At 33.5% G+C, this 24924-nt stretch overlaps 1 protein-coding gene across 1 annotated transcript in view; it reads left to right on the top strand.

Moving 5' to 3' along the window:
- The window catches only part of CARPB (Carbonic anhydrase-related protein B), a 335706-nt gene extending 330804 nt beyond the window's left edge, over nucleotides 1-4902 (top strand). Inside the window, exons 9-11 of the mRNA XM_089632140.1 lie at nucleotides 878-1009; nucleotides 1345-1421; nucleotides 4018-4902. Coding sequence (XP_089488266.1) covers nucleotides 878-1009; nucleotides 1345-1421; nucleotides 4018-4063 — 255 coding nt within the window. The 3' untranslated portion in view covers nucleotides 4064-4902. The remainder of the gene's footprint in view (nucleotides 1-877; nucleotides 1010-1344; nucleotides 1422-4017) is intronic.
- Nucleotides 4903-24924: the final 20022 nt, after the last annotated feature.

Genomic DNA, 24924 nt, shown 5'->3' with positions numbered 1-24924 from the left:
ACATTATCAATGATATCCCATATTCATAACAATTTTACATTATATTTATTTTTTTATTATTTAGATATCTTAATTACTTCTTGAGTCTGATGTGATAATTGAACAAAGTTTTTTTTAGCAAATGCAATAATTACCTGTTTTATAATATTTTACCGATTTTTTTTTTGATAATAGCTATTGAATCACCTCAATAATTTTTTTGTCAATACATATTAATTTTTACATTATCATATATATTAGTTTTCCTTACAAATTTATGCTGAGGCAGAAACCATTGGTTTCGAAACACGTCGATTATTTTGATTAAATGGTGGCGTATAAGAAAATTGTATTACGTTAATTTTATTTAATAACAAAAACCTTGAAGAATATTTGGCGATATAATTACTTTTCTTTAACTTTGTAATTGCTCAGGTACGACATATTCCACAAATAAATATTACTGACAAGCAATTAAAAAGCCAAACTAAAGAGCAAAAAGTTTTGGTATCGTTTACGTGATAAAATATTTCTGTTGAAAATTTATAGTTATTTATCTGGCATTTTATTTGTTTAACTTATGCATATTGGCCAAGGACTCTTGCAAACCAGTTCAACTCGTTTATGTATGTGAAGAGTTGTGTCCCTTTGTTTCACACCTGCATGACCGTCTCATGCAGGGGGACGCTAAGCACCCCAAGGTGCAGCTATGCAAGTCACGTATTATGTCAGTTAGCGCACCTAATATGTTACGTATGTGACCAGTCGTGTTACTGTCTTTCGTGGCCTGCGCTGTCTCGTGCAGGGGGATGCCAAGTACCCCAAGGTGCCACTTGGCAACACCTCGATAGTGCACCTAGTAGTTATGCATGTGACAATCCTTGTTCTTGTGTTTCAGTTGCACGGCCTGCGCCGTCTTATGCAGGGGGACGCCAAGCACCCCAAGGCGCCGCTGGGCAACAATTTCCGGCCGCCACAGCCGTTGCACCACCGCCCCGTGCGCACCAACATTGACTTCAACGTAAAACAGGTCAGCGACGGAACTGTTTGTATCCTTCCTACTCTCCTCAAATGTCTTCTCATCTAGCTGTCCTACTCTCCCCTTTACTTGCACTTTTAAAGATAACAAATATTACATGCCTAATAATAATTGCACAGTGATAGAAATTACATCGGAGATCAAAGCACACTTTATCAGATCCAATGTACATAATTTGACATGCAACTTTACTTTTATCTGCCACTTTTTCCGATTTGTTTGTGGTGCCATAGATCTGCAACTCCCGAAAAGTGTCCTGGAATATAGGTAACTATATGTATATATTGCATTTTTATCTACATAACGTTGTCTGTTTTTTGTTCCAGGGTGCCGGCAAAACGTGTCCTAGTATGTTCAAAGATGTGTATTACAAAGGTAGTCCACTCTTACAATCACATCTTAAGTAAGGAAATCTAGAATTATTACATGTACGGTTCTTAGTACTGTATATTATTCAAAATATAATGTTGTCCATTATACATAGTCACAAAGAGAGAAAAAAATCATGATTAAAACCAATAATTCATTATCTTTTACCATGAATACGATGATTTTAGCCCATTTTTTATTTTATCCATGTTTTTCAGTACCCACTTAATTTAATATATATGTATATATATATTGCGGCCTCTACAGATCTTATTATTCAATATACATAAGCTTAATTTTATTATTGAAACAATATTAATAATTTAGAACTTCAGTATTTGTTTATGAATTATTGAATTCACATGCTAAAACCATTATTTTTTTAATGTCGCTTTCATATTTAAAATAGTTTTCAAATTGTAATTTTTTCTAAGACCGCCAAAGCGATCGAAATCTGGCAGAGCAAACTTGCATCGTTTTGTCGTTCAACAGTAAAGCCACTCTCATACGGGGCTCTGTGAAATCAACAATCCTATAAACAAATAATTAACAGAAGAAGGATATTCATAAAAAAAGCATTAATACTTTTGAAATAATGTGTTATATACATGTGTGCAGCAGTGTGCGAGTGCAGTGACATCGCGCAACATTTCACGCATTCTTAATATATGCCAATAACTGATCCGTGAGTAAGTGGCCTAAGTTCTAGTCAGAACTAAGTTTAAAACGTAGACATCCAAATTAATAGACTTTCCCTAAAATGAAATCCATGTGTAATTTCGACGAGCTGGATACAAACCATGTGACCATCTTTATGGCACCGGGAGGGTTCAATAATGCTTTGAATAATCTACGACACCAGTCGTACGTTAAATACCAAAAATCGCACATCGAAATATGCAGACCCTGTGCAGAAAAGCAAGACCGCTAAAGTAAGGCAATGGTTTGTAACGCAGACCATTGTTGGACTTTTCTGTTCAGAATAGGAATGTTCGTAAAAACGGTTAAAAAACCAAACCACCTTCAAATCGGGTTACGTGGCGATTCTAAAAATGGGATAGGTAGGTAAATTATAACACATTTTCAAAAGTGTCTAACTAAAAAGTGTAATAAAATATACAGTTTTGGAAACAAGCTCAAACTTTTGTTTCACCCGATTTGGGATGTGTTAGTTAAGTTTTTTCAGAAAGCATTTTGGCGCCTTTGTAAAAAGAACTAGAAAATTCTACGCAGATTTTATTTACGTGAAATAAATGGTGATATTGCAATTCGAGTTGCCTGTACTATCAGATTCATTTATTGACAAATTACATAAAAGGAGACGGTCACGCCCCCTCCACGCTCAGCGAAACATAGTTTGTTCCCCTTTCTCTGAAGGGCTAGTCAATCAATTTGGGTGTCTAGGTTGTTAAAAGTTTTCATAAAACGATTAATGAATTACTTTTACGTATACGTAGTACTAAATAATAACATGTTTCACTGGAATTGCTTATTAGTAACAAGTGGTGTGTGTTTTCTACTACAATTTGTTTGAATGTTATTAAAATTGTTTCAATAAAATTATTCGATCATAATGGAAACGTATAGCTCAGTTAAGCTATAAAAATATGACTTTACTTTAAATATAACTGAAAAATTCCACAACAATAAAAATCTCTCTAAAAACTTACCACTATTATTTTGAACACTTTCGGGACGATAAATATTCTACATGTTATGTTAGTTTGGTCGTAATATATATCCAAAACCTTAAATTAATACACGTTTACTTACGCATTTTCCGTAATATATTTTTGTTTACCGTGTAGGTCGATAAGCTTTTGAGGTGCCACATTTTTTTAATGGACGATGCACGTACTACGGGCGCAGAATTTATATATAAGGTGTCCGGTGGTTAAGTGCACCAACTTCGGGAGGTGATTCTTTGTATCAGTACATTTTGATAAAAAAGGTGTTCATATTTTTTACTTCTGACACCATACATTAAAATATAATGTTTTTTTCTGTAATCAGTATACATGTGGAATCCCTCTGTTATTGTTTTCACCAAGTTGTCATATAGTTTCGATACAATCTTGAAAGTAAATGGCGAATTTGGTCGTGACAAAGCGTCCAATATTGGTTTTCTATAATAAGAAATAAATTAATATTATAATATATCCATAATCAGAATCAGCCAAAACTTGTCAATTTTTGTCTGAAGATTTATGCAAGAGGGTCACCATATACTTGTGTAGTTATCCCTCATGCACGTAGATAAACTTACAGAATGCGCAAAACGCACTCTTACATATGCGCAACAGACAAAATACGAGTTTCAAATAATATTAGGAAAATACGATTTTTGAAAATGTGTCATTAAATTTGGGTAATTTGAAGATCCGAGGATTTTTCACACCTTGAATAATCATAATTAAGGGAGAATTTCCTTCCAAATTTCTCAAAAAAAGTATTCAAACAGGCCTGGCACTGTCCCGCGCAATGCGCGGGTTTACGACCATTCTGACTAAATATGCTTCCCGAGCAGTGCGCGGGATTCGTCCCGAAAGGGTTAATGCACGTGGAGAGGAATGTGAAAATGATTGAATTGTGATTAAATTAATTAATATCATACAATGTTTGTATTTCAGCAAACAGCTGGACAACGCACTGAGCAGGCACTACAGTGATCAATAAACATTAAACGCTTTAAGACAAACTCAAACATATCCATAATACATTATTAATTGTGTATCTGTTTGACAGGGTGGTTTGTTACATTGTGTAACTAACTGAAAAAACATTCTAGTGGTGATTAGTGTTCATGAATTGAAACCAATCTCGAGAATTACAATCGTTGTTAGTATTTACAGCCAATGTAAATATTTAAAAAGTTCATATTTTTTAGGGACAACGTGTTTAAAAAGGCATCGAAAAATATTTATTTGTGATTTTTCTTTGAAGGTTTTTTGTGTAAATAATTATGGAGTTAAAGAATTCAACTGCATGCTGATGGTGTTTGGTCTCACAATGGTGTTTCAAGTTGTACATACAGGGTGCGACATAAAAACCTTTTCAGCTCGTAAGATCACTGTAAAGAGTGAGGAGTATCGCAGTAGGGCATTTAGTTAGCATAAGCCTTCCCGTTTAAAATATCCTATCACAACTTGGATGTGAGTGAACTGAGCGTTCGGTATTATTGGCTTTAAAAAAACTGAAAATGTGTGATCGGGTCGTAAAGAACTTTGCGTTCAGTACATTATATGCTAATGTTCCAAACAAAAAAACATACTTGTGAGGGTCGGAATTTGTTGGATCAAAAGTTTTTTTTTTATTTTGCATGTATAAGATCTTTCGACTCTTGGCCCAAGCGAGTTAGTGAGATTGGTTATCTGTCGAAAAAAAAATATCAATATTTTGAAATTTGATAATTCGTGTGAAATAGGGGAAAGTTGACCTTACTTCGGGCCCACGAGACACTCTTACACGAAGAAAAATTAGTATTTCTATTTTTTTAAATCTTTTGAAATTATTTTTAATCCATTATTTAAGAATTTCACAGCAAAAAATATTTTTGCTATTTATTTTTGGGGTGTTATGCCGTGTTGCGCTAACTCCTTATTTAGCCAATGTTTCGAACAGCATTGCAGTGTCTATAGCTGGGTCCAGACATGTTCTTTTCTCCGTACCGTACCTCCGTTTCGTATCAGCGTCGCGATCAAGAACGCTAGTTTGGACGCCCGTTCGGTACGGTACGGTGGTACGGCGTCTCGATACGGATAGAGATACGCTCCGATCCATCGCGAGTCGGTTTTTCGACCCGTTCAAAGGCGATACGGTACGGGTCTGCACCAGTCTGGACGTGTTCGCGGCGTTTTACATCTTTCTCTGTTTTTGAACAATTCTAACTCCCACCAACGTCGCCTTTTTTGTTTTTTTTCGTTATATTATTGTGAATAACAATGAAGGACGCGCAAGCAATCGTCAAATTCTCAAACACTTCCGCAGTCGACGACATGGTGGGAGGAAATGAACACGCGATGATCGCAGCGACGTTACGGAGATACGGGCTCTTGATCGCGACGCGGATACGAAACGGAGGTACGGTACGGACAAAAGATGATGCGTCCAGAGTTTTTGGATCGCGACGCTGGTACGAAACGGAGGTACGGTACGGAGAAAAGAACATGTCTGGACCCAGCTTATCATCATCATGCAATGCACACTGCAATGCTGTCCGAAACGTTGGCTAAAGAAGGAGTTAGCGCAACACGGCATAACACCCCAAAAACAAATAACAAAAATATTTTAAATCCGGTAAAAAACGGGATTGCATCCCATTTCCTGAAAACCTTTTCGTAAATTCCTAATATATCGGAACACGTGTTCATGCACCTGCTTTACCTTTATTATAAAAATGCGAAAATATTTTGAATGTTATGAATACATGTTCCGACTTCCATCATGACATTCTAATTAATACTCGTAAGTATATTTGTATTTTACCAAAAGTTAATCTTATTTTTTCTCCGTGTATAATACACTTCTATCGGTTTATCTTCTCAGTTACTTGGTACGTATAAATAAATAAACTCAAATAAAATTATATATGTAATTGGGTAATTACGTTTTTAAGAAGATTGGGTTTCATGCGTTTTCAGAGTATTTCCATAGCACATGCTGTATCTTTTTTTACTAAAGAGTGAGGTTTAAATGTCCACCCTGTATAACAAACAATCCATAGAACATCCCAACTGAAAATTAAATAATCATTTGCCAAAGCGGAGATTAGTTTGTCATTAACTAACTAAATAACTAACCATCATGTTTGTCCTCGTGGGGGCTGGCAGAGAGGACAAACCTACACAACTCTATCTTGACATACACTCATTTTATCATTCTAATTCATACAACATCTCAAGCACTCTCTTTTGTCATATTTTGAATTCGGCCATGAAGTCAAACCACCAAAATACTTTATTGTTTTTATATCTTGTACTGTTTTCAAGACCGTGTATGTTAATTGTCGTTATATTTGTAGTCCCAAATTAAAATGAAACATATCAAATTGAAAGAATGTTTATTAATGAATTATTTATTTAAAAATGAACATAAGTTATGCTGTAAATAAATTAGATAGAAGTCTGAGATTGCTAATTAATTTTATTATCAGCGTAGAAGACTTATTTGTACCTACTGGTAAATAAAATACTGAAGATTTTTTTAAGATACCTCTATTGAGAAGCTTTTACGATAAACCTGGTTGGCGGTTTATTTCAACTCATTCTCACAGTTTAAATAATAAGTTTGTACCTAATTCAACTACAAGTGTACAAACATTATCATATGCCTAAGTATAAACTTGAAATTATTAATTTTTCCAACTTATTGGTTACGCAATTTCTTTTGCACAAATTTTCGTATGATTGTTAAATAACTGCTTTATTACAATACAATTTCTGTAATAAAAGTTAATGTGGCAAATTCATTAAATTTATTTCCAATCTGTGCTTTTCACAACCATTGTTACTTCATTATACCCATTTACTTAATTTTAAGTTAATCTCTCAAAAAAAAATAAGTAGCTTAAAGACTTAGGAAATTGCAAAGCTTCGTTAGTTTTTAATAGAAGTTAAAAAAACAATGAATATAATAAGTAATATGACAAATAGATCAATTAGAAATGTATAAATTTTTAGGATAATGAAAATAAATAGTTTTGGCTTTTATGTATGTAGGAATGTGATATTGTATAATATGTGTTAATATAATCATAATATGGATAAAATATATTTTATTTTTTGCTGTTGTTGAACGAAAAGTTAATGTTCAAAGTATAGTAGATCACTTCTTGCAATGTTCTTCCAAATCAATAACAGATTCAAAAGATGTTCAACTTGTGTATTTATACACAAAATATCAACCTTTCATTTTTCTTGTATGATTCAATGATCTAGCGAATAATGTGTCTTGATATCCATTTTGAAGGTTGGATTATTTTGCAAGATAACAATAAGATCGAATTTAAAAGTAAAGTGTTTTTATTTTACGAACAGACGCATGTGCAAAGTGCATATAAAATAACTTCGCAAAATATGTACATACCCACCTACCATTTAATTTATATGTACGAATAACAAACTGCCCCTTATAATTAATAAATAATATGATTTTAATAGGAAAATGTTTATTTGCTAATTGAAAAATATTGTTTAAGAAAATATGTAAAAAATCAATAAAAATATTTGATCAGACAGTTGAGTAAAATGTTTTATTTAAAATATTTAGTCTAGTTGTAAACCAAGAACACTTACGTTCAAAAATTATCTCGTAATCGAATAGGGAATAATCAGTGTTGAGTACATAATATGATAATTTAATAATGCATTCAATAAGCAGTGAATACGAATACAAAGGTAGAGGTATCCTCCGGCTTGGCTAGTCTGAATGAATTTTTTAATCATTTAAGCCAAAGTTCTATACGGAGAACTTAAAACAGCTAAAAGCTTTTACCACCGGAAAAGAATAATTCTTCGAAGAACTCTGATGATTTCAAAATTAAACTTTTACATTATTTACCAACTCCCTTCGTGAATTTCGATGAATTGTTAAATTAATTCAATCGTTTCTGCTCAGCCATATTCTGAGATCGGTGGCTAATAATCTTTTTTCTAAAGTAAATGATCCGCAGTCGGTTGAAAACAGGTATTAAACTTATAAGAGGGGACATTTTAATTAAATAGTACTTCATTCATGATTCGCCTAATTTGATATTTGAATTAAAAAAAAAATCTTGAATAATCTTTTTTACTTTTAAATCCATTTAAATGCTATTGATATGTATTTACTATGAACTTAAAAATCGTTTTTCAAGTTTATGTTCGGTGAGAGAAAAAAACTTTATTATAATACAGGGTTTTCCAATAAGAGGTGATATTTTGAATAGCCCGCTATTTCGGTAGATGTTACTTTTAAAGCTGTCATTTTTTGACATTTGACAATTAAAAACTACGCCATTAATAAAAATGGAACGATACACGCTTCAATAACGCATTTAAATTATTAAAATTCACTTGAGTGAATCAAATGCAAATCATCGTGAGTGATGAGGCCCATTTCCACCTCGGTGGCTTCGTCAACAAGCAAAATTGTCGCATATGGGGCTCGGAAAACCCAAAAATTAATACTGAAAAGCCTCTCTATCTTTAACGTGTGTCTGTTTGGTGCGGTTTATGATCCGGCGGAGTCATTGGACCTTACTTTTTCGAAAATGAGGCTTGAGCAACAGTTACGGTGAATGGATTGCGTTATCGAGAAATGATTAATGAATTTTTATGGCCGGAATTGGATGGTATTGATCTGGACAACGTTAACTTCCAACAAGACGGCCCTACATGCCACACAATCAACGAAATCATTGATCTTTTACGATTGAATATCAAAATAACACCTCTTATTGGAAAACCCTGCATTATCATCTATCACCAATATATTATGTCCATCCAACTTCCATGTCGTAGCACCTGTTTGTTGCAACCTGATGTCAACACATAACCAACGTATTTTAGTGACCTCTGTAGTTCTAATTATCTATGTATTAAAAGTAGATCATTAGAACGACAGAGGTCACTAAGTATTCAAAATGGAAATTTAGCGACCTCTGTCGTTCTAACGATCTATTTTGAATACATAGATAATTAGATCGACAAAGGTCACTAAATTATCTATGTATTAAAAAAAGAGTAAATTATACTAAAATAATAAGCTGCACATCTCACTAGGGAATACTTTTGACGAAATGTGCAGTACAGTAAAGTTAAAGTAAAATTAAAAAATACACGTGAACTTAATATAATATTGAAAATATGAACTAACGAAATTATTACAAAAATAAACAATACAGTTATTCAAAATAAATTACAGCAGGAATAAAATTCTACTGACTAAATAATGATTACAAATTACCTGTGTTGGTCTATCGGCTAAAACCATATCTTAATATATATTTAGATGAGACATGAAGCGAAAAAAATAGGTTCAGCTTTTTTACCTCCAACTGACATCCTGCGATTTAATTAAAACCACCGAATCAGGTCAATGCGCACTGCTTATCGCGTACGAATTGGAACCAGTTTTGACGAAATATTAGTACGCAGTAGCGCCTCTAATTGTAGCTCATGTAAAAGTCTTCCCAACAACTTTTTCTTCTGGTCTGCTTGCTGCTTACTACCTGGTAATTTGGATTCGCGCCATCAGATGACAGATTCTGCCAATTTTCAAGACCACAAGACCCTTCCATTTTTGCCATCTTTTCGAAGGATTTTACGGAGTATGCATTACTTGCTGATAACTTTTGTACGAGTATGTCGAATTTTCCCCATGAGACTGAGCGAATCTAAGCACAATGGTTTTACAGATAATTTTAATTGTTTTATCTGTGTTGTATTGCGATTCATTCGGATGGAATCATCTTGTAGAGTCAGGGGGAAATGTTATTTATTTCACCTTGTCAGACTGTCCTCTTTGGACGGGTTGTTTCACAGAATTTGAACAATTCATGAAATTTAAAAGTAAAAATTCAAGTTCTGTGAAGGACCTATTCAAGTTCTGTTATTATTTCAGTTTAGTGAAACAATTGGCCAGTCATCATTTAATAGCAAAACTTGAATAGAACCTTCTCAGAACTTTAAAATCAGTTTTTAAATTTGATGAATTGTTCAAATTTTATGAATAACGTCCTAATTCATTATACGGATTTGAGTATAAAAAAATAATGCTGATTTATTAAAATCCTGTTAATAATAGGATTGTGGCCGTTTCTTAAAAAACATTAAGTACATTCATAATATATCGGAACACGTGTTCATGCACCTGCGTTTTTCCTGATAACGTACAATGAGGACATGCGAAAATATTAAAATTAACACGTGTTCCGACATCACGATAACACATTCGCGTTTTACTGAAAGTTTATTAGGAAACCTATAAATTAATTCTTTAAAGGCTTGCAATCCCGTTTTTAACCTGATTACAAATATTTGGTAGAGATTTTTAATATATAAGCAATATTTTAAATCTTAACCTATAAAAAAAGTTTTCTCCGAGTACGATGTCGTGGAGTATTATAGAATAAAGAAGAAAACTTGAAGTGCCATATGTACAAATTTGAACAGAAACAAATATTCCAAATATCCCAATAGCCCAGCGCTCTGTCTCACTGACACTCGCTTGACAAAGTAGATCTCCTTCCCATTTGATTGTCGTAAACACAGTTTTGTATTGGAAATTTTAGCCCCAGTTAGGAAAATAATTGGATCACGAAACACATTCATAAGGAATTTGTTGTGGTCTTCTTTAATCTATGAGGAGTGTATTGTTTTAGAAGGTTTATTTCTATATGTACTACAAAACATACATCATTTAGTTACAGAAGTAAAACATAGATAAAGATGCCGACAGCTTGAAGTCAATGCCGAATATTACATTAACAAACAAATGATGGCATTTAAAATTATAATTTTTTGGTAAGCTAATTTTTAAGACAAGATTTTTTTATGCATAGCACAAAGGGTAACAATTATTTTACAAGCAATAATTATTCGTCTGAAACACTCATCGACATTGAAAAATCTTGTAAGATTCTTGTAATCTTCGAAGGGTCATGGGTTCGAGTCCCGTTGGCGTCATGTATCTTTTATCAGGAGATTTTTCAATGTGGATGAGTGTTTCAGACGAATAATTATTGCTTGTAAAATAATTGTTAGGCATTTAAAATCTTCGATCAACGCTAAGGGAGTGACGTCATCTTCGATATTTAGATTAGTTTCTACAAAAGGCTCGGTATGCAACATGATGTAATAGCCTGTACTTTCCAGCCCACCTCCTCTCTCCCCCACACAACCCGCTCCACGCCCTCTCAGTGGACTAGTACTGATAAGACGAGCCACTTATACTGATTAAATTTCTACCAACTTATTGAATACAAGACAATGAAGGTGGGCCTAAAAATTCTTCCGAAATGCACATAAAACTTATCTGAAATACATTTTTATTCGCAAGTTTTTTTCTTTCAGTTTATATAGAACCTTTGGATATTATGTAAATCGCACTCCAGTAATAAGAATAATACGTTGTTATTTGAGACCAATGCGTGTTTTATTCGGCTGAACAGAGCGTTGCGATATACTGCCTGACATATAAATGAATTAAATGAAATATAAATGAATTACATGTCATTTAAATGAATTACATGACATAAAATTGAATATAAGATAAATAAAATAAAATATTTAACACTTGTACTACGGTGTATTCTTCATGTATGGTTTAGGGACGCACCCTGTCATTGGACGACAGCCTGGACGAGAGCTTTCTTAGAATTGAGAAAAGACACTCGCCGCGCTGTGTTCTCCACGGAAAGTCTTTTTACATCCCGTAATTTTTCACGGCTAGTAATTACTAGTGCAGTGATTATTTATATTAATAATATACATTAAAAAATTAACAATTCAATGACAAACAAGTTTAGTTACATTAAGGAGACCTTGAGGTGAAGACATAGTCATAATAAACACAAAAAAATATTTTGTTATAAATACAGCACAAGAATACCAACTGCTCCCGATCGTTCGAAGCCAGTGAGACTATAGCATCCCTAATTAGGGTACGTGCTAATCCTGAAAGTTGTGGGGAAGGGAAGGAGTTGGAGCAAGGTTGTTAAGTAACTTGTTCTTCAGATCTGGTCACCAACCATGGCTAAGCCCATTTGAAACCACATTCATCTAATCACCTGTAGGTACCTGCTTCCTTTCTAAATACTACAAAGTTTACCATAATAATATCAGTGTAACGGTTTTACATGTGAGGGTGTTTTTAAGTTGTTTTGAAGGTGTTGTATTAACCCATCTCCATTTAGTTAACTATTTCTTCCAGTTAAATTGAAAACCAAACAGTGCTAATGATATTAAAATAAATAAAATAAAAACATAGAAGAAAATCTTTAGATGTTAAACCCTCTTGGCAGATAAAACAGTTCCTTCATTTGAAACCAATACCATTAACAGAACTTTTCCCTTCTCGGTTACAATGGACGAGTTCACTTATATGCATTCTTTTGGAGATATTATTCAATAACATTTATAATATCCCCAAATTATAAGTGGAAAATTTATTGAAAATTTTGGGTTACTTTTTACTAGCTTTTACTACTTTTTTAGTAGCTCCACACAGAAGGCCTTGAGAAAAATAATTTCACTCAGGCCTATGTCATATTTGGGGATACTGGGTAGAGCATCTTTTCAAGTAAAGGAAGGAGAGTAAGTTCAGGGAAGGAAAAGATATGATAATTTGGTAGGAATCTGGGGCCAGTGGGTCCAGGAGTGCTGGACGTATGAATCCATCTCTCCCACTGCGGTACAAGGGGATCGGGTCGAGAGAGTTCTGCTGGAAAGTTCAAATTATATCCCTAAACCAGTATCTCCCGATCCGGCCCCCCACGCAGTAAGTGGGCAGACGTATTCGCCGCCAAAACCTAGAAAAACCTCATCCATGAACCCGAGCACCCCTGCTAAGTCACCAAACATAGTGATCCACTTGGGGCGACCTAATTAGCCAATAAATGGTTCTACGGGCGATACATACCCCTTATGAACTATTTAAAAATAATTATACTTTTTTATTTATTTTTATTATTTAGTATAAATTTCAATTTTCAATTTATTTATGTTCTCTTCACTACCATATTAGGCTCATGCCCGTATTGAAATTATAATTTTAATAAATTTATTAATAAATACAAAAACAATATTTAAAAAGCAAGTTACATTGTAAGAACCATAGTAAAAAGGATGATTAAAATGAAACCGTTGATTTGGAAAGGAAACTGAAATAAAAATATTAAAATCTTAGCAAAATAAGACTTCCCTTTCGGAAGAAGTCACAATCACAAAACTCATTATTATATAGAGCAGTGAAGAGCTTCCAAGAAATCCCAACCAATGGACATAAAAGAAGAGGAAAATGTATTAAAATTTAAAAAAGAAATTATGTGAAGCGTAATAAGTTATGTAAAAAATTAAAAAAGCTCGCGCCCTTTCAAACGTCCAATGTTGAACACGGATATTTATATCGTTGGACTATTATATCGGTGCATTGATGAACTAAAAATGTCGTTGATCGAATTTGTTTCTAGTTTTAAGGAGCACGCATCCCAAATGAATATTATTTGAACCAACAAATTTCCAATGATAATCGACTGAGCGCAGAGAAGTCCTGTTTTAACTTGGCCATTTTGCAGTTTGTCTTCCTGTAAATTTGGTTCAAGAATTAGAAATTAAGTGGTTCAGTAAAGATTGCTTCCAAAAGTGAAATCGTCGTGTTTATTTGGACTTTCTTTTTAACATTTTTTCAAAAATTATGGTATCTAAGAAAGTTTTGGCATTGAAAAAATGAATATAATGCATTGTTTGATTTTCTTTAAATATTGCATAAATTAAATAATGATTATTAAGTACGTAGGGATTAATAATAATAAGTGTTTTATTATATACCTTTTTATGTAACAAAAAGATACAATCACTAGGATCTCCCGTGCTGGGGATTACGTTTACGTATTATTAAATTTAGAAGTATAAAAATAATACAATAATGATATTTGAATGATTTCTACAGTGCCGTTTTTGTGACAAATCACATCAAGGGCGCTGTACAAATATACAATACATTTGTACAATTATCTATATTATTACTAACTATAGACTGGTCAAACTATTATCAATTTATGACTAACAGATTGTATCCACCGGTTCGTCAAAAACTAACAAAAAACTATATGTACAATGCATTTGATTGATGAATGGGATCCTAGAATGTACGAAGTTTTTATTCTGATTTAATTATATTTTGTACAGGCAGGTAAAATACAGTACGATACTTACCTGGTTGGTTAATTGAGATCAACACTGTTTATTGTTTATTAGAGAAATTTAGACAGGGTTCGCACGTACACAACATAATTGGAAATTTGGACGTTCCGGTATATATTTAAAAATATGATTATGTTCCTTAATGACAGTATTTAGGGAAGGAAAATAAGATTTAATGCTGGGCGGTACAACAGTGCAAGGTTTTGATCAGAATTCATCTTCCTAAATGTTATTCGTTTTTCGGTATAAGACAGATTTTGAATAATGTAACTCTGATTCAAAAAATGTGATAAGGATGTATTATAGTCAAAACAAGAATGCTAATCTCAGGACCAGGACAGTTAAGACAAGAATTCTGTTGGACCTGTTGATAAGCCTTCAGCCCAGATACTCCAAAAGCACGATCACCAAACTTAGTATTTGGCTTTCACTACATCAGTCTGCCTATAGCTAAGGATATTGCTTATCTAAGAGTTGACTGCCTCAGACTAGTGTTTTTCTAGACACATAGTTCATAGATGTAGGGTGGGGCCAATTCATTTATGGATTTAAACATCATCAAGCACAATTTATACTGGATTCTTTTAGGGCACTTGAGCCAGTGAAAGTTACGAATGTGTTCTGAGATGTGCAAGTGTTTAGAGACGGTTATGAGCCGCGCTGCTGCATTAAACACATATTGAAGTTTGTCATTTTAATATTCCGGAAGGCTGGCATAAATGCTGTTGCAGTAATCGAGACGTGAGACTGCGTAAGAGTTGATAAGTAGTTTTGTGCCTCTGAAGAATGATTTCTTCAGACAAACTTCAGACAAGTTGTCGTAGATCAAAAAAACCGGTGCTTACAGTCCTATTTATTTGACTTTTAACAAAAATCCCGAATCTTAATTGACACCGATAAGTTTGACTGTTGTGTTTGGGATGAAATCGCTGCCGCAAATAGAAATAGGTGAATCTATGAAATGTTTACGTTTTTTTGTGGCCCCCAAGAGAAATTTAGCAGTAGATTGATTCAGTTTCAGCTTGTTTGAAGACACCTAACGAGTTATTGCTTCGAGACATTCCGCTATAGAGTTTTTGAGACTATTGATTTCGTTTGGAGCGAGTGAAACTAAATTTGCTGATCGCCAACGTAGCAGTGAGACAAGAGACCAAAAAACTCGATTATTTTAGCTACATCATTTGTAAAAGAATGAAGAGAAGTGGATCCAAAACGGATCCCTGGGGTACTACTGAAGACCACTGCTAAGATAGACAGTATATCTCTAACCTTTACGGCTTCTAAGCGATTGGATAGATAAGATGCGAGACAATTTTTGATGTCGTATTTCAAACCAAATGTTTCCTCTAATCTCTTAATGATTAAGTCGTGATCAATTGTGTCAAATACTGCTCCAGAGCCACATCTCTTTCCTCCCTCCACTCCCTTCAACCCCACAACAAACCCAAATTGGGGATGCAATCGTCTCATTGGTTCCTGGCAGTTGGAAGTTGGGATCCACACAAGAGTTACAAAATATTTAATGGACATTTACAACTGTTTACAAACAGTGTTTTAACAGGTGAAAATCATTGAAGCTCGAATAATTAGATATATGACCAGTAACTAGGAGAACCGAATGTGACCGGTCAAGGGCCTAGTTTGAGCGAACAGGTTTTCATTAGACACCCATAGCTTCTGGAGCATTTTACCGTAGAAGTACCTTTTAAGTAAGCTACCCTTTTATTGAAACTCTCATCAGTCTGTTAGAGTTATTAGATTAGCGTTTCTTAATGTGGAGCGCACGCCCTACTGGATGGCAATTTTAATGTTTTGGCGGGAAATGACCAAAATAATTATAATTATTATTTGTTTTTTTGTAAATTTCATTGCGACCCTGACTTTCCAGAAAAAGGTTGTCAAGCATTTTTTGCATATATCTATAATCTACCAGCTGACTTATACCCAGCATTGATCGGGGCTATGAATTGTTTTGAATAAAGTGTTGATGTCGTTTATTCTAGTGTATCTGAAAACTGGGTGCATTTTAAGGTGGAAACAATATTACCATAAAGAAATCAAAACAATATGTAAGTACTTGCTTTAATTAATAATGTCATGTCTTCCTTGGGCGTCCCCGACTTCATCTGATATTCACTACTACTTTTTTTTTTTTTTTTTTTAATATTTTTATTTATTTTATAAAATACAGTATAATGTTTAAATTTACATAGTAAGAACATATTTCAATAAAAATTAACATGTTTACCTTTACAAGAGTCTAAAACTCGTGTGTAAAGGGAAAATAATAAAAACTTAACATACATATGTAAATAGAAGAAAAAAAGAATCATAAAAACATATAAAGTGAAGAGATTTTAGTTTTTTTATATAATAATTTATGAAATAATTTAGTGAGATATCATCGTCATTCTAATTCGTTAAATTATTTATTGTAGTGAGGTTAATTTTATTTTTAAATTTATTAAAATCCGGTTCTAATCTCAACTCAGTCGTTAATTTATTAAACCATACCACTCCAGTGTACGTGTAATAGTGTTGTGCAAAACTGGTATGCATTAATGGAGTCCATAAGCGACCCATTGTATTTTGCCTATTGCTCTCGACACGAACCATGGCATGGTGTGACTTCTTATACAGATCTTTGTGGATTTGAAGTAGCGTATTTTTCGTATATGTATTTTTTAGTGATGGGACTTGAAAATCTTGGAAAAGTTGTAAGGTTGGGTAGTCTGATGGTTTTTTTATTAAAATTTTTATTAACAGCCTTTGAGTGATTTCCAGCGGTAAAAGTGATGATTTGTAAGCTCCCCCCCACGCAACGATACCATACTGTATTATTGAATGGGCTAGAGCGTAGTAAATATTTTTAAGAATTTTTAAGTTAAGTATATTTCTTAGACTAATAAATATGTAAATGAGTTTTCTTAATCTATTTATGATATTGTTTATGTGAGTTTTCCACTTAAGTTGACTATCTATTATTACACCTAAATATTTAATTTCATTTTTATTTCCTATGGATAAACAGTCATTATTTTGGCAAGTAGATTTTTTTGATATGCATTTTTTTGAATGTATTTTAATATTTAATTTAATAAAAGGGTTTATTTTGTTTATACTAAAAATTATATAATATGTTTTTTCAATATTTAATGTTAATAAGTTTTTATCAAACCATTCTTTTAACGTATTGATATCATTGTTAGCAATTATTTCAAGTTCATTCAATGAATTCGCTTGAAATATAATTGCAGTATCATCTGCATATGAAATGAGTTTTCCTGTTAATGGTAATTTAAAGATATTATTAACATATAATATGAATAGAAGAGGGCCCAATATGGTGCCTTGTGGTATTCCAAAGTCACTTGTGTTCGGTTCACTGAGAGTGTTATTTATTTTTACATATTGACTTCTAGAGTTCAGGAAACTTTCTATCCACATTTTGGCATTATCTATAATTCCTATTTTGTTAAGCTTGTAGAGTAATTTTTTGTGACTTATGCTGTTGAAGGCTTTCTTTAGGTCTATGAATATTGCAAGAGATTTTTTGCCTTTGTCTAGTGCTTGATGTATTTTTGTTGTTAAATCTATAATTGCGTCCTGTGTGCTTATTTTTTCGCGAAATCCAAATTGTTGGTCACTCAATATATTATTAGTTTCAATAAATTTTAGCAGTTGCTTTTTTGCTACCTTTTCAAAAATTTTTGAGATATTTGATAATACTGATATAGGTCGGTAGTTATTAATTTCTTTAGTATCACCTGATTTAAAAATCGGTGAAATAATAGTTTTTTTGTAAATAGATGGAAAGATTCCCTTTTTAAGACTATTATTTATGATATGTGTAATAGGTTTTTTCAAAAAGTTAAGATTTTTTTTCAGAATTTCAACGGTTATCCCATCAAAACCTGGTGCGGACTCAGTTTTTAGGTTTTGTATTATAACAACAGTTTCTTGTTCGGTTATCGTTTCGAATGTTTTTACCGTTTTATTTAATGAAGCTACTGGAATTCCTGATGTGGTGGTATTATCTATGTTGTTAGTAATTTCGTTTGCGAGATTTTTTCCGACATTTGAAAAAAAATTATTTAAAGCGTTCGCACATAGTTTTGGGTTATCAGAAACTTGCATCATATTATTGTTAATGTGCAGCTTTAAAATGTCACTTGTCTTTCTTTTTTTATCAATTATTTCATTTATTGTTTTCCAAATTTTTTTACCACTGTTACTTGAATTTAACATCTTTTGTTTGTAGAATTCTTCTTTGGTCATTTTAATTAGTGCCGTTAGTTTATTTCTGTATTTTTTAAAGTGTAAAATAATTGAATTATTTAGTGGGAATTTTTTTGTAAGTTTAAATAATTTTTCTTTTTCTCTAATGGAAACCACTAGACCATGGGTAATCCATGGTTTAATTTTTTTGAATTTTTTTTTATATATTTTTTTGTGTATTTCACAGCTTGAATCTTTTATATGCTTTTGTAAGGTGTCATGAAATTTTAAAGCACTATTATTTACATCTTCTGTGCAGAGTATAGATTCCCATGTTTCGTGAGACAGTTTTTCATGAAGTATTTGTTGGTTTATCGATATTTTAGGCATGTTAGATTTATTACTATTATTAATGTTTTGTTTTTCTATGTTAAGGTTAAGAATACATGTATGATGGTCCGTTATGTTGTTTCTCCATATTATTGTTTGAAGATTATCAATGTAGTTGGAATTACACCATATGTGATCAATACATGATGGTATTTGATTATTAAATTCTCTAGTATATTTATTAATACAGGGTTTAAAATTTAAAGCGGTCATCATGTTAATATAATTGTCCTTTTCAATAGTGTGATTATTTTCAGCAATGTTAATATTAATATCGCCAATTAGAAAATTATTTGTACATTTATTATTTAAAATAATATTATTCAATTCTCCAATAAAAGTGGATATAACAGCAGAGTGTGTCCTGTATATTGATATTATTTGTATAGGTAGTTTATTATTAATGCTCAGTCTTATAATAATACAGTTTGCATTAGTCATATTCGTTTCAGTAAAGAGTACGTCTTTAAATATCGTCTTCGTGTATATAACAATACCACTATTTTTGTTAATATACTTACTTCATACATTCTCCTTGTACCCTTTTCTTCGTTTATTACATACGCAACATTTTACATCTTCTTCGGACATAACTTTTTCTACCATTCAAAACAGTTTTTAAACACTCTTGACACTAATGAAAAACAAACTTTGAAATTTTCAGCGAAGTCGGTCGAGTAGTTTTGAGTCTCTAGAGCACACACGTACGGACAATACCTCTTATTTATATAAATTATTCTTGATGAATGGGAGCTTCCCTGTAACACACGTGCATATTTGATTTAGATGTTTTGTTGACACTGGGCGAAGAAATTTTTCGTTTTTGTTGAATTTTTGAGTTTGTTTTTTTATTTTATTTGAGGAGTGTATGAACATTTCCAAGAGTTTTAGTGGGTACGGCATAAATAAGTTTGAGAAACACTATATTCGAGGAACAATCCCAGGTTCCGGCCGCTGTAATGTCGCAAAGAGGTGAACTAATCTTCAGCCCCCATTACTCTCCTACTAACAAAGTATTACTCTACTATTACTACTCTCAATCCAAAAAGGGGACCATTTGTCCACCGATATTTACTAGTTCATCGAATGTCTTTTCGGGTAGCCAGGGGCAGCAATGTATCTTTTGATAAAGCAATTACTTACTGCTGATTGCAGTTAATTTGTTACTTTTATGTTGTGTATAATAATTATGTTAAATTTATTCAGAAACTGAGGTTTGGTACCTTTTTGGGATATTGAAATATGTTTTGATGCAACACAATGCCTTCGAGCATTAGAATATCTATAATGTTCAGGATAAATTAAATAGTTGAGCTTTACCCATCGACAATATGCATACAACGATGGTCCCACCACATGTACATACCGCCCATCATAAAATTTGCTTTTACCTTTTCTCAACATGTTCGCAAAAGTATGTATTTTTGAAATAAATACCAAAATGAAATAATAGCATTTCCAATTATGTCCTCTGCGTACAAACTGCATTTAAATTTCTCTAATTAACAAAAAAACAATGTTTATCTCAAGTGACCTCAAGGTAAGGTGGTCATGTATATTACCTGCCTGTACAGAATATAAAAAATAATAATAATATATATATATAAATTCTAACGCAGCATTAACGCGTTGTACCAACGACTAAATATGCATTGTACAAATAGTTTTATATTATTTATCGAAGAACCAAAGGATGCGATCTGTCAGCTATTAGTTTTTTTATAGTGGTTTGTTATTCAATAGTTAATAATAAGATCATTTAAGAAATGTATTAATATTTGTGCAGCGCTGTTTTGGTGATTTTTCACAAGAACGGGGCAATACAAATATAATTATTATAATCCATTACTCGAGAGGACTTTAGACGGTACATATTTGGTTCTGGCTAGTAGAAAATACTTTTACGATACGATTGTACCACCTCAGCCAGGAGCACTCCTGTCCCGGTGCGACCGGTACACCAGATGGCACTGATTTGTTAGGACTCGAAAGAAGTTTTGAGTTTAATCGACCGGAATACATTGCAACCTAATAATTCAATATTGGAATTTAGATGACCAGGAATAAAGGAATTGATTGAGGGTTGTTTTCTCTTATTTTTACTATCTCTACCTTCTTCTTGCTTCTTCTCGGGCCTTCGTGGGTCTTTTTGTCTAATTTTGGATCTTTTTTTCCCTTCTTGCCTTTTCTTGCCTCTTCTTATCACTTATTGTCTCTTCTTGTTTCTTCTTGGCTCTTCATATTTCTTCTTGACTCTTCTTGGCTCTTCTTGTTTTTTCTTGCCTCTTCTTATTTCTTAGTCTTGGCTTTTCTTGGTTTTTCTTGCGGAATCTTGGATCTTGTCTCTTTGCTTGACTATTTCCGTATCTCCTAGTCTATGCTTACATCTTCCTGCTTCTACGAGCCTGTTCTTGGTTCTTCTTGCTTCTACTACCCTCTTGATTCGTCTTCGTTTTTGTGGCTTCAGCTTGCCTTTTATTGTTTCTGCTTGTTTCTTTATGCGTCTTCTTTTCTCTTCAAGTCTTTGCTTCTTTGTTCTTCTTTGATATTTTTCTCATCTTTTCGTGGCTTTCCTAGTTTCTGCTAGCATTTTTTTGCTTCCTCTGCTTCATTCTTCTTTGTTTTTCTGGTTTCAACTTGCCTGTCTTTGCTTCTTCTTGCTTTTTATGCTTTTCTTGGCTATTGGCTTTGTTAATATCTTCTTTTATCTTATTTGCTCTCCCTGTCGCTGCAGGGATCTTCTTGCTTTTTCCCTCTTCCTGCTATTTATTGATTCATCTTACTTCTTTATGGCTATACTTTGTTTTGGTTCTTCTTTGCACTTCTTTCTTCTTCTTGAATATTCAAATCAAATAGAGAAAAATAGAAAATCCTCCGAAGTGAAATTGATATATATATCCATTAATAAATTTATAATCAATTTAGCTAGTACGCTTATTATATGTCTATTCTTCAGTATTTTTATATGTGAACTCGATGATGTAGGGTTTGTTGTATGGGGATTTTTTCAAGATATCTTAACCAAATAGCTAGCACCCAAGCATCATAAAAAACATTTCAACCGACAGTTATTAATTTTTTGTTGCTAATATTATGTTTTATTTTCATTACAATATATTTTAGTTGACAAGCGATAATAGGAGTAGCATTCTTCAATAGTAAAACATCTTCCCCTAATATGCGTACATTCCTCTATTACTTCCACGTGAACACCGAAGCATTATTTTTTCTTACGCTTTAGGATGTTTAATGGTCGATAAAGACGATGATGATAAGGAGTATTATTCTTGCTTGGCTGCTCGGGAACATTAGTCTGCACACGGGAGGAAGGGGGCTAATCCCCTCCCCACTAACCCCTCCCCCAATCCCACCCAGCCTGCAAGGGGTGTAACAAGGCCTACAGGCGACACCGCCACGGAATATTTCTCTTATTATATTAACAATTTTTGTTCCTGGCATGGCGCGGACACTATATCATTAGGAGTTATCCTCTAAGCCGTGCCGTTTGGTCTTACGTAGCAAACTTTGTCTGTGTACAGTGTTTTCTAAGATTATGTAGGTAAAGTAAACACATACAAAACAATATTATCTACATTTTTTCCAAATAAATAAGGTGTTCAAATGATTTATTTATTTATTTATACATACGCTTGTGATGTTTTGGACATCCACAAAAATAAACGATAAATAATAAAATAACGTGCTCTAAAAATTTTTTGTTTAAACAACGACGGAAGATTTATTGACAGACAGGCCTTGAGTAAACAGATTCCCACGGGAAAGGAGAGACCGGAGGACAGTCGAGTTTGGAACTTGGGTGGATTGACAGCCCCGAGAAATAGATACAAATCAGAAGTGTTGTTTGAAATTACAGTTAATTATTGAATTCAAATGGTATTAGAGAATATTGCGGAATATTGAATTAAAGTGAAAGATTATTGATCCGGTGTTTGTGTGAAGTGAAAGTGATTCGACTCAGTGGGAAAACAATTAATAATAATGACAATAATAATAATTGGATAATTTGTAGAGCGCCGTTTTGTAAAAACCCACCTCAGGGGCGCCAGGTGTTGTGCAATCGCGATTGTGTTATAAAGTTGTGTTGATTTAAACGTGATTTCGTATACAGTTCGAACTAGATTGCTTGTCTTAAAAACATGAAAATAATAAAAATATTGATTGCGTTTTAAAATAGAGTGAATGTACTTAAAGGCAGGAAGTGTTTAATCGGGCTAAGTTATTGATTTGGCGAGATGGCATTCTATCCACGGAGACCGAAAACCAGAGAATCAAATAGATTATTAACTGTGGGTTCGAATCCTAACAGATTAGGGAGGTACAATCTTATTTACAGGAATATTTAATTACCCTTTTATAAGCGTAGGGAGGAGGTCGAAAATTAAAGTGATTTAGCTATATAGTGTAACCAGGTAAGTTTCACACGAGGATTTGGAGGTGACTAACAGGGTGAGTTTTTTTATATTATTTATTAAATTTCAGAGGACCCTTTTAATAATAGGATACAACTGAGGTACAGGAACCGAGTTTGCAACGCCTGCAACCCAAATAATCTTCCCATAAGAAGGGATACGCTAGACGCATTGTCAATCAGCTGTGAGCGAGAGACGAGTCAACGACCTTTTCATATATAGGCCGAGAGGCGCGGAGTACAGTCAGTCAAAGGGGAAGTTTTGCTAGCGTATGCCGTCCCAAATTGAAAGCGATCGGATACAACCAGACGGAACAAAATGAAAACTTTTCTTCTGTTATTTGACCTTCTAATTTAATACTTTTCATCTATTGTTTGACTTTCTAAGTTACGAATTGGGATGCACAAAAACAAATCTAAAGTCGAAAGAGGGAGATGGTAATCTCCGAAATAAAACTACCAACCGAACAACTTTTCTCAACAGGTATCTTTCGAGAGGTAGGCAGCCTCTTTAAATTAAATGCAAAAAATCAAACCAATTATCCGTTTATACCTTACCTGAGAGGATAGGTATTCAGTAGAAGTTACCCATACCTAATACACGAGGATGCTAGTAACCTCATAAAATAAATACTGGAACCAAATATTAAAATACAGACAGTCCTCATCCCAAATTTGGCATTTCGAGTAGACCTTACATATATCCCACATGATAATTGGCTGAATGGGTAGGCACACAACCTATCGTTAATAAGCAGGCAGAATGTCGACAAGATCGTCGTGTGTTATATGTGTATTGACCTAGAAAGGGATGTAAATCCCCGACGGCGTGGGAGTTACAACGTTTTCTGGAGGTGGCACGTAACTTAGGACCTTGCGTGTCACATTTTCGCGACTAGACTCGTGATAAAGGGATGTTATGGTTTTCCCCTTCTACACTCAGTAAAGTAGTTTATCCTGGAGGTGTTTGAGATTGGGGCAATTCTGAAATTGGTGAAGAGACCTGGTTTTCTTTATTCTGGCGTGAAGGTTGCCGATTTGGAACAAGGGGAGACCCGGCCGGTTGTGATATCCAGACACGCAGATATCGATCGCCTTGCTCAAATTATCATCCATCAGTTTTGTTTGGTAAGCGGAGGAGCCAATCTTAACTTGAAAAAAATTCATTTCCTTTCCTCTCCTTCCCCTCCCAAAATATATACATGGATGGCGCCGACAACTAACACCATAAATTTATCGTATGTATATCACATATATAAAATCTAACACTTTATTATATTCACATTACCCTACGATAGGTAGAATCGAGTAGCTAGGGGGGGGGTGAGCAGGCGACTTAGAAGATAAGGTTTATAAAATGGTTTTGAAAAACAGCGGTAATGGATTCAACTCACTCTATCTCAAAAGAACCAAGGGATACCACACAAAACATAAATAACTAGGTTTCTAAACCGAGAAACAAAAACCCAACACAACGTTCGGTGAAGCCTTTTTATACTGAACCGTCACGTGAAATGAGTACGTTCAAGGTCGTACGTCACGTAGACAAACTAGGATGTACACACTTGAAGGGGTGTGTAATAAAGAAAAGACGGCAG

This window comes from Hesperophylax consimilis, chromosome 5, assembly GCF_061612785.1.
Source record: "Hesperophylax consimilis isolate HC1 chromosome 5, BYU_Hcon_1.0, whole genome shotgun sequence".
NCBI lineage: Eukaryota > Metazoa > Arthropoda > Insecta > Trichoptera > Limnephilidae > Hesperophylax > Hesperophylax consimilis.
The sequence above is the reverse complement of the archived record's forward strand: the minus strand, read 5'-3'. Positions and strand labels throughout refer to the sequence as shown.